Source organism: Emys orbicularis, chromosome 4, assembly GCF_028017835.1.
Source record: "Emys orbicularis isolate rEmyOrb1 chromosome 4, rEmyOrb1.hap1, whole genome shotgun sequence".
Lineage (NCBI taxonomy): Eukaryota > Metazoa > Chordata > Testudines > Emydidae > Emys > Emys orbicularis.
In genome coordinates, this window is record NC_088686.1 from 131,690,587 (window position 1) to 131,699,579 (window position 8,993).

The window sequence follows — 8,993 nt, forward strand, 5'->3', positions numbered from 1 at the left end:
CCGAGCCTTTCCCGCGGGGTGGCTGTCTGGAGGGTGGCGTGGGCCCGGCCTTGGCATGGTTAGCCCTGGGAGCAGCCCTCTGCTGCGGCCCGACCCCCGCTCTGGCGTCGTCCTCGGCTACTCTACCACCCTGGGCCACTGTCCTGCTGTCCCTCCAGCCCCGGACACAGGCCCCATCCCTCGCTCTACCCACCCCTCCATCCCTCCAACCAATCCATCCCTCCATCCCTCCCTTAGGCCTGGTCTACACTACACCTTTAATTCGGATTTAGTGGCTTTAATTCGAATTAACTCTGGAACCGTCCACACAACGAAGCCATTTAATTCGAATTAAAGGGCCCTTTAATTCGATTTCTGTACTCCACCCCGACGAGCGGAGTAGCGCCAAAATCGAATTTGTCAATTCGAATTAGCGTTAGTGTGGCCGCAATTCGATGTTATTGGCCTCCAGGAGCTATCCCACAGTGCACCATTGTGACCGCTCTGGCCAGCAATCTGAACTCGCATGCACTGGCCAGGTGGACAGGAAAAGCCCCGGGAACATTTGAATTTCATTTCCTGTTTGCACAGCGTGGAGAGCACAGGTGACCACAGAGAGCTCATCAGCACAGGTAACCATGCAGGCTGATAATCGAAAAAGAGCACCAGCATGGACCGTACAGGAGGTACTGGATTTGATCTCTATATGGGGAGAGGATTCAGTGCTAGCTGAACTGCGTTCGAAAAGACGAAATGCCAAAACTTATGAAAAAATTTCCAAGGGCATGATGGAGAGAGGCCACAATAGGGACACAGATCAGTGCCGCGTGAAAGTCAAGGAGCTCAGACAAGCCTATCAAAAAGCAAAGGAGGCAAACGGTCGCTCCGGGTCAGAGCCGCGGACATGCCGCTTCTACGCTGAGCTAAATGCATTTCTAGGGGGGGCCGCCACCACTACCCCACCTCTGACTGTGGATTCCGAGCTGGGGATAATCTCATCAGGGACACCTGATGATTCCGCGGAAGGGGAAGAGGAGGAGGAGGAGGAGGACGAGCTGGCAGAGAGCACCCAGCTCTCCGTTCTCCCCAACAGCCAGGAACTGTTTCTCACCCTGACTGAAGTACCCTCCCAAGCCTCCCAAGCCAGCACCCAAGACCATGACCCCATGGAAGGGACCTCAGGTGAGTTTACCTTTTAAAATATAAAACATGGTTTAAAAGCAAGCATTTTTAATGATTAATTTGCCCTGAGCACTTGGGATGCATTCGCAGCCAGTACAGCTACTGGAAAAGTCTGTTAACATGTCTGGGGATGGAGCGGAAATCCTCCAGGGACATCTCCATGAAGCTCTCCTGGAGGTACTCCAAAAGCCTTGCCACAAGGTTTCTGGGCAGTGCAGCCTTATTCCGTCCTCCATGGTAGGACACTTGACCACGCCATGCTAGTAGCAAGTAATCTGGTATCATTGCCTGACAGAGCCTGGCAGCGTATGGTCCCGGTGTTTGCTGGCATTCAAGCAACATCCGTTCTTTATCTTGCTGTGTAATCCTCAGGAGAGTGATATCGCTTAGGGTAACCTGGTTGAAATAAGGGAATTTAATTAAGGGGACTGAGGTGGCCGTTCCTACTGGGCTGTTTGCCTGTGGCTGAAAAGAAATCCTTCCCTGCATTTAGCCAAGTGCAAGGGGGGGGGGAGGATTGGCCCAGAGCTTTTCGCGTTTTGCTAGCAGGGATCTTCCCTGATACCAGCCAGGCGGTGGGGGGAGGGATAAAGCACTCATCCCAGAGAATTCATGGCGGGGGGGGGGGGGGGGTGTTAGTTTGGTTCCTGCAGGGATCTTCCCTGATACCAGCCACGCGGTGGGGGGAGGGATAAAGCACTCATCCCAGAGAATTCATGGCGGGTGGGGTGGTGGTGTTAGTTTGGTTCCTGCAGGGATCTTCCCTGATACCAGCCACGCGGTGGGGGGAGGGATAAAGCACTCATCCCAGAGAATTCATGGCGGGTGGGGGGGGGGTGTTAGTTTGGTTCCTGCAGGGATCTTCCCTGATACCAGCCACGCGGTGGGGGGAGGGATAAAGCACTCATCCCAGAGAATTCATGGCGGGTGGGGGGGGGGTGTTAGTTTGGTTCCTGCAGGGATCTTCCCTGATACCAGCCACGCGGTGGGGGGAGGGATAAAGCACTCATCCCAGAGAATTCATGGCGGGTGGGGGGGGGGGTGTTAGTTTGGTTCCTGCAGGGATCTTCCCTGATACCAGCCACGCGGTGGGGGGAGGGATAAAGCACTCATCCCAGAGAATTCATGGCGGGTGGGGGGGGGGTGTTAGTTTGGTTCCTGCAGGGATCTTCCCTGATACCAGCCACGCGGTGGGGGGAGGGATAAAGCACTCATCCCAGAGAATTGGATGGGGGGGGGGGTGTTAACCTTCAGCAGCAGAAAACAAGCTAACAGGAAAACTGCAGCACAACGGGCTTTGCTTGGTATGTGGGAAAGCAGGGCGCAGAAGCCTAAAGACAGTGGCTTACCATGGCAGCATGCAAGGTGAATTCTGTTTCCCCGACCTGCGTCTGTGATCTCTAGCAGCAAAGCCACAGGCACTCAATATTAAGAGGCAAAATGCGACCTTGCACAGAAATCACATGTGCTATGTAATGTGAATAGTATACACCGTGAAAGAGTATAAGCATTGTTCTGAAAAATGTATCTTTTAAAAAAATTCTCTCCTTTTTTCACTCCCTCCAGCAGGTGCAAATGTTTCAAGCATCCCTCCTCCTTCCCGAAGGCTATCCCAGATAAGGCGTCGTAAAAAAAAAACGAGAGAAGAGATGTTTTCCGAAATCATGCAATCCACCAGGAATGAAAGAGCTCATCTGAATGAGTGGAAGGAGACGGTTTGCAAGTATAGGAAAGAAGCCAGTGACCGTGAGGACAGGAGGGACCAACGTGAGGACATGAGGGACCAACGTGAGGACAGGAGGGACCAACGTGAGGAGAGGAGAGACGCTCGAGATGAGAGGTGGCGGCAGGAAGATCAGAGGAGTCGGGAAGCAACGCTGGGGCTGCTGCATGAGCAAACAGACATGCTCCGGCGTCTGGTGGAGCTTCAGGAACGGCTGCTGGAGAACCGAGTGCCGCTACAGCCCCTGTATAACCCCCCTACCTCCTCACCATGTTCCATAGCCTCCACACCCAGACGTGTAAGAACACGGGGGGGGAGGCTCCGTACACCCTCCCATTCCACCCCAGTGGACAGCCCAAGCAAAAGGCTGCCATTTTTTTAACCTTTTTTTACTGGGCTTTTCCTTCCCGCAGATCCTCCTCCCAAACCCCACTCAGGTTCTGTGCCGCTACAGCCCCTGTATAACCCCCCTACCTCCTCACCATTTTCCATAGCCTCCACACCCAGATGTGTAAGAACACGGGGGGGGGGGAGGCTCCGTACACCCTCCCATTCCACCCCAGTGGACAGCCCAAGCAAAAGGCTGCCATTTTCTTAACCTTTTTTTACTGGGCTTTTCCTTCCCGCTGATCCTCCTCCCAAACCCCACTCAGGTTCTCTCCCTCTTTTTATAATCAATTCATAAAGAATAAATGATTTTTAAACAATGGTGACTTTATTTCCTTTGAAAGCAAGCTGGGGGAAGGGGGAGGGTGGGTTCCTTACAGAGAATGAGTCAATAAAGGGGGCGGGTTTTCAGGAAGGATAAACAAACATAAATTTCACACTGTAGCCTGGCCAGTCATGAAACTGGTTTTCAAAGCTTCCCTAATGCGCAGCGCTTCATCGTGTGCTCTTCTAATCGCCCTGGTGTCTGGCTGCGAGTAATCAGCAGCCAGGCGATTTGCCTCAGCCTCCCACCCTGCCATAAAGGTCTCCCCCTTGCTCTCACAGAGATTGTGAAGCACACAGCAAGCAGTAATAACAATGGGGATATTGGTTTGGCTGAGGTCTGAGCGAGTCAATAAGGATCGCCAGCGACCTTTTAAACGGCCAAATGCACATTCTACCACCATTCTGCACTTGCTCAGCCTGTAGTTGAACAACTCCTGACTCCTGTCCAGGCTGCCTGTGTATGGCTTCATGAGCCATGGCATTAAGGGGTAGGCTGGGTCCCCAAGAATAACAATTGGCATTTCAACATCCCCCACGGTTATTTTCTGGTCCGGAAAGTAAGTCCCTTGCTGCAGCCGTTTAAACAGATTGGTGTTCCTGAAGACGCGAGCGTCATGAACCCTTCCCGGCCAGCCCACATGGATGTTGGTGAAACGTCCCTTGTGATCCACAAGTGCTTGCAGCACCATTGAGAAGTACCCCTTGCGGTTTATGTACTGGGTACCCTGGTGCTCCGGTGCCAAGATAGGAATATGGGTTCCATCTATTGCCCCACCACAGTTAGGGAATCCCATTGCAGCAAAGCCATCCACTATGACCTGCACATTTCCCAGAGTCACTACCTTTCGTAGCAGCACCTCCGTGATTGCTTTGGCTACTTGCATCACAGCAGCCCCCACAGTAGATTTGCCCACTCCAAATTGATTCCCGACTGACCGGTAGCTGTCTGGCGTTGCAAGCTTCCACAGGGCTATCGCCACTCGCTTCTCAACTGTGAGGGCTGCTCTCATCTTGGTATTCTGGCGCTTCAGGGCAGGGGAAAGCAAGTCACAAAGTTCCATGAAAGTGCCCTTACGCATGCGAAAGTTTCTCAGCCACTGGGAATCGTCCCACACCTGCAACACTATGCGGTCCCACCAGTCTGTGCTTGTTTCCCGGGCCCAGAATCGGCGTTCAAAGCCTATAACCTGGCCCATTAACATCATAATCTCCAAAGCACCGGGGCCCGCGGTCTCAGAGAATTCTGTGTCCGTGTCCATGTCCTCATCACGCTGGTCGCTGCGCTGCAATCGCCGCCTCCTCCTCCTCCTCGCCTCTTGTTTCTGGTCCTGTGTAAGCATAAACTCCACGAGAAAGCGCGAGGTGTTTATAATGTTCAAGACTGCGTTCTGGAGCACAACGGGATCCATGCTTGATGCAGAATGGAGTCTGCAGAGTTCACTCAGGAAAAAAGGCGCGAAATGGTTGTCTGCCGTTGCTTTCAGGGAGGGAGGGGGAGGCTGTACCCAGAACTACCTGCGACAATGTTTTTTGCCCCATCATGCACTGGGGTCTCAACCCAGAATTCCAAGGGGGGTGGAGACTGCGGGAACTATGGGATAGCTATGTAAAAGCTACCCACAATGCAACGCTCTGGAAATCGATGCTACTATGGTAGCTTGGACGCAAACCACCGAATTAATGGTGCCTAGTGTGGCCGAATACATTCGAATTTACAAAATCGGTTTCCTAAATTCGAATTATATAAATTCGAATTAATCCTGTAGTGTAGACATACCCTTACACACCCCTCCATCCATCCCTCCAACCAACCAATCCATCACTCCATCCCTCCCTTACACACCCCTCCATCTACCCCTCCATCCACCCATCCATCCATCCCTCCCGCCAACCAATCCACCCCTCCATCCCTCCCTTACACACCCCTCCATCCACCCCTTCCTCCAACCAATCCATCCCTCCCTTACACACCCCTCCATCTACCCCTCCATCCATCCATCCCTCCCTCCAACCAATCCATCCCTCCCTTACACACCCCTCCATCCATCCACCCACCCATCCATCCCTCCCTCCAACCAATCCATCCCTCCCTTACACACCCATCCATCCATCCATCCACTCATCCACCCATCCATCCCTCCCTCCAACCAATCCATCCTTCCCTTACACACCCCTCCATCTACCCCTCCACCCATCCATCCCTCCCTCCAACCAATCCATCCCTCCCTTACACACCCCTCCATCCATCCATCCACCCACCCATCCCTCCCTCCCTTACACACCCCTCCATCTACCCCTCCATCCACCCATCCATCCATCTCTCCCTTACACACCCCTCCATCCACTCCTCCATCCAATCTATCCATCCCTCCATCCCTCCCTTACACACTCCTCCATCCAATCCATCCATCCCTCCATCCAATCCATCCATCCCTCCATCCCTCCATCCCCCTACACCTCCCTCCATCCCTCCCTCTACACACCCCTCCCTCCCTCCACCCACCCAATCACTCCCTCCCTCCAGCCCCTTACACACCCCTCCATCCATCCCTCCCCAGACAAACCGCTCATCCCACCATTCACCCCCTACACACTCAGCCATCCCCCCCCCCATAACAGGGTATAAAAGAGAACTGGATAAATTCATGGAGGTTAAGTCCATTAATGGCTATTGGCCAGGATGGGTAAGGAATGGTGACCCTAGCCTCTGTCTGTCAGAGGGTGGAGATGGATGGCAGGAGAGAGATCACTTGATCATTGCCTATTAGGTTCACTCCCTCTGGGGCACCTGGCATTGGCCACTGTCGGTTGACAGGATACTGGGCTGGATGGACCTTTGGTCTGACCCGGTACGGCCGTTCTTATGGTCTCCCCACACTCCCTCCATCCCCCCGTCCCACACCTATCCCGGGAGCTGCTGGCGGGGGCTGGGCTGGGGTTCCCCAGGCTAGGGGGGGGAAGGTTCCATGGCAGTTGGTGACGCAGAGAGGCTGGTGTCTGGGTAAGGGCCCCCCCAGCCCCCCCCCGTCCCTTCGTCTTTGTCCCTCCCCACCCCCACCCCTCCTCCCCGACCCCTCCATCCCTCCTCCCCAGCCCCCCACCCCTCCATCCCCACACCCACCCCTCCCACACCCCTCCATCCAATCACCCATCCCTCCCACTTCCCCTCTGTCTGTCCTCACCCCCCATGTCCCCAACCCCTCCATCCCACCTTCCGCAAACTCACCCCTCCATCCACCCCCACCCTTCCCCTGTCCCTCCTCACCCCCATCCTTCTACCCTCCATCCACCCCCGATCCACCCCCATCCCTCCAGCCCCCCCCCCCCCCCCCAGCTCGGGAGCTGCCCAGGGCTCTGGCTCAGCCCTGCTGCTCTGGGCCGGGATTGCCTCTGACTCATTCCCCACCCCCAGATGCAGCCCAGATCCTGGTTTCTGGGGGCACGAGCTCCTCCCGCTATGGCGTCTCTCCAGATCCCCAGCACCGTCCTGGCCCTGCTCAGCATCCTGCTACTCCTCGCCGCCCTGGGCTCCGACCACTGGCTGGTGGCCACCAGCAGCCTCGGCACGTCCTATTTGGGGTTGTGGAAAGTCTGCGTGAATTCGGAGTGTTGCCCTTCACTGCCAGGTGGGGGCAGCTCAGCTCCGCCAGGAAACCCCACTGCTGCAGCCACTCCCTTGACGGGGGCCAGGACTTCTGGGTTCTGTCCCTGGCTCTGTGAGGGGAGTGGGGGCTATGGGTTAGAGCAGAGGAGGCTGGGAGCCAGGACTCCTGGGTTCTGGCTCAGGGAGGGGAGTGAGGTCTAGTGGTTAGAGCAGGGGGGTTGGGAGCCAGGACACCTGGGTTCTGGCTCTGGGAGGGGAGTGGGGTCTAGCGGTTAGAGCAGGGGGGTTGGGAGCCAGGACACCTGGGTTCTGGCTCTGGGAGGGGAGTGGGGTCTAGTGGTTAGAGCGGGGGGGGGGAGGGTGTGGGAGCCAGGACTCCTGGGTTCTATTTTAGTTTGCGGCAGGGTTATTCTCCATTTAGCCTCTGGTCTCTCTTGGCTCCTCAGGTTACATTGAGGTCACCAAGTTTTTCCTGTTCCTGGCCCTGATCGCTGGGTTTCTCTCCTTCTTCGCTCTCATCGCTTCGTTCTTCCGCTCCCACCTCAGCTCTGTGTCCCTGACCCTGGTCTCTGCCATGGGCAGCTTCAGTGCAGGTACCGCCCCCTTGGGGCCTCCTCCCCCCGGCTACTCCCACCCCCCAAACCGTGCACCCCCCCCAGCCAGCCCTGGGGAGCCCCCCAGCCAGGGACCCTGCCCTGGGCTCTGGCAGCTCCCCCTGGTGGTGGGACGGGGCAGGGGCTGGGACTGAGCGTGGGCCTCACTGAGGGGTGTCCATGCTGTTCCCTTTGCCCCAGGGCTCTGTGCCTTGATCGCGCTGACCGTGTACAGAGGGGAGTTTGTGAATGTCCCGCCGGACCAAGTCACCCTCGGCTGGTCCTGCGGCCTCGGCTGGTCCTGCGGCCTCGGCTGGGCCTCCTTCCCCCTCTTCCTCATCACTGGTGAGTGCAACATAGCGGAGTGTGGAAAGGCAGCTGCCTCTGGGGTGGGGTGCGGGGGCTGGTTATACAGGGACCCCTCGCCCAGTGCTGAGATGCAGCCAGCTCTGGGGTGGGGGGTGGGGACTGGTTATACAGGGACCCCTCACCCGGTGCCGAGATGCAGCCACCTCTGGGGTGGGGCGTGGCGGCTGGTTATACAGGGACCCCTCGCCTGGCGCTGAGATGCAGCCACCTCTGGGGTGGGGTGCAGGGGCTGGTTATACAGGGACCCCTCGCCTGGCACTGAGATGCAGTCACCTCTGGGGTGGGATTCTGCGTACTAGTAGATTTTGCTCCCATGGGTCCCATTGCTGCTCTGAGCCCATTTCTCTTCTCTCCCCCAGGTATGGTGACGCTTGGCACCCTGAGAGCCTCCTAGAGCTGAGTGTGGGGCCTGCGCTGCCCCCGTAGGGGCCGGATGGAGCCTGCAGTATCCAGGGACTGATTCCCCCAACAGCCCTGCACAGGGGGCAGAGTGTGTGTGTGTGTGTGTGTGTGTTACCCTGGGATCCCACAGACCCGTGATCCCCCCGCCAAGTTCCCCTTTCTGTTCCCTTCCTTTCCCCACAGCTGCTGTCAGACCCACTTCTTCCATGGAGATTAAAGGGCCTGTTCTCAGAGCCTCCTGTCTGCTGACTTATTCCCCCTCGGAGACGGATGTGTATCAAAGACAGCCAGGACTCCTGGGTTCTATCCCCGGCTTTGGGAGGGGAGTGGGATCTAGTGGGTTAGAGCTGGGGGAGGGGGCTGGGGGGAATCAGGACTCCTGGGTTCCTTCTATCCCCGGCTCTGAGAGGGGAGTGGGATCTAGTGG

The 8,993-nt window shown here is 56.6% G+C and overlaps 1 protein-coding gene across 1 annotated transcript; it reads left to right on the top strand.

Annotated features, from left to right (window-relative positions):
- The first annotated feature begins 7,055 nt into the window (after positions 1-7,055).
- On the top strand, positions 7,056-8,558 carry LOC135877868 (protein NKG7-like). Its single transcript, XM_065403396.1, has 4 exons — positions 7,056-7,224; positions 7,649-7,795; positions 7,997-8,140; positions 8,524-8,558. The coding sequence occupies exons 1-4, from the start codon at positions 7,056-7,058 to the stop codon at positions 8,556-8,558; spliced, it is 495 nt and encodes a 164-aa protein (XP_065259468.1).
- Positions 8,559-8,993: the final 435 nt, after the last annotated feature.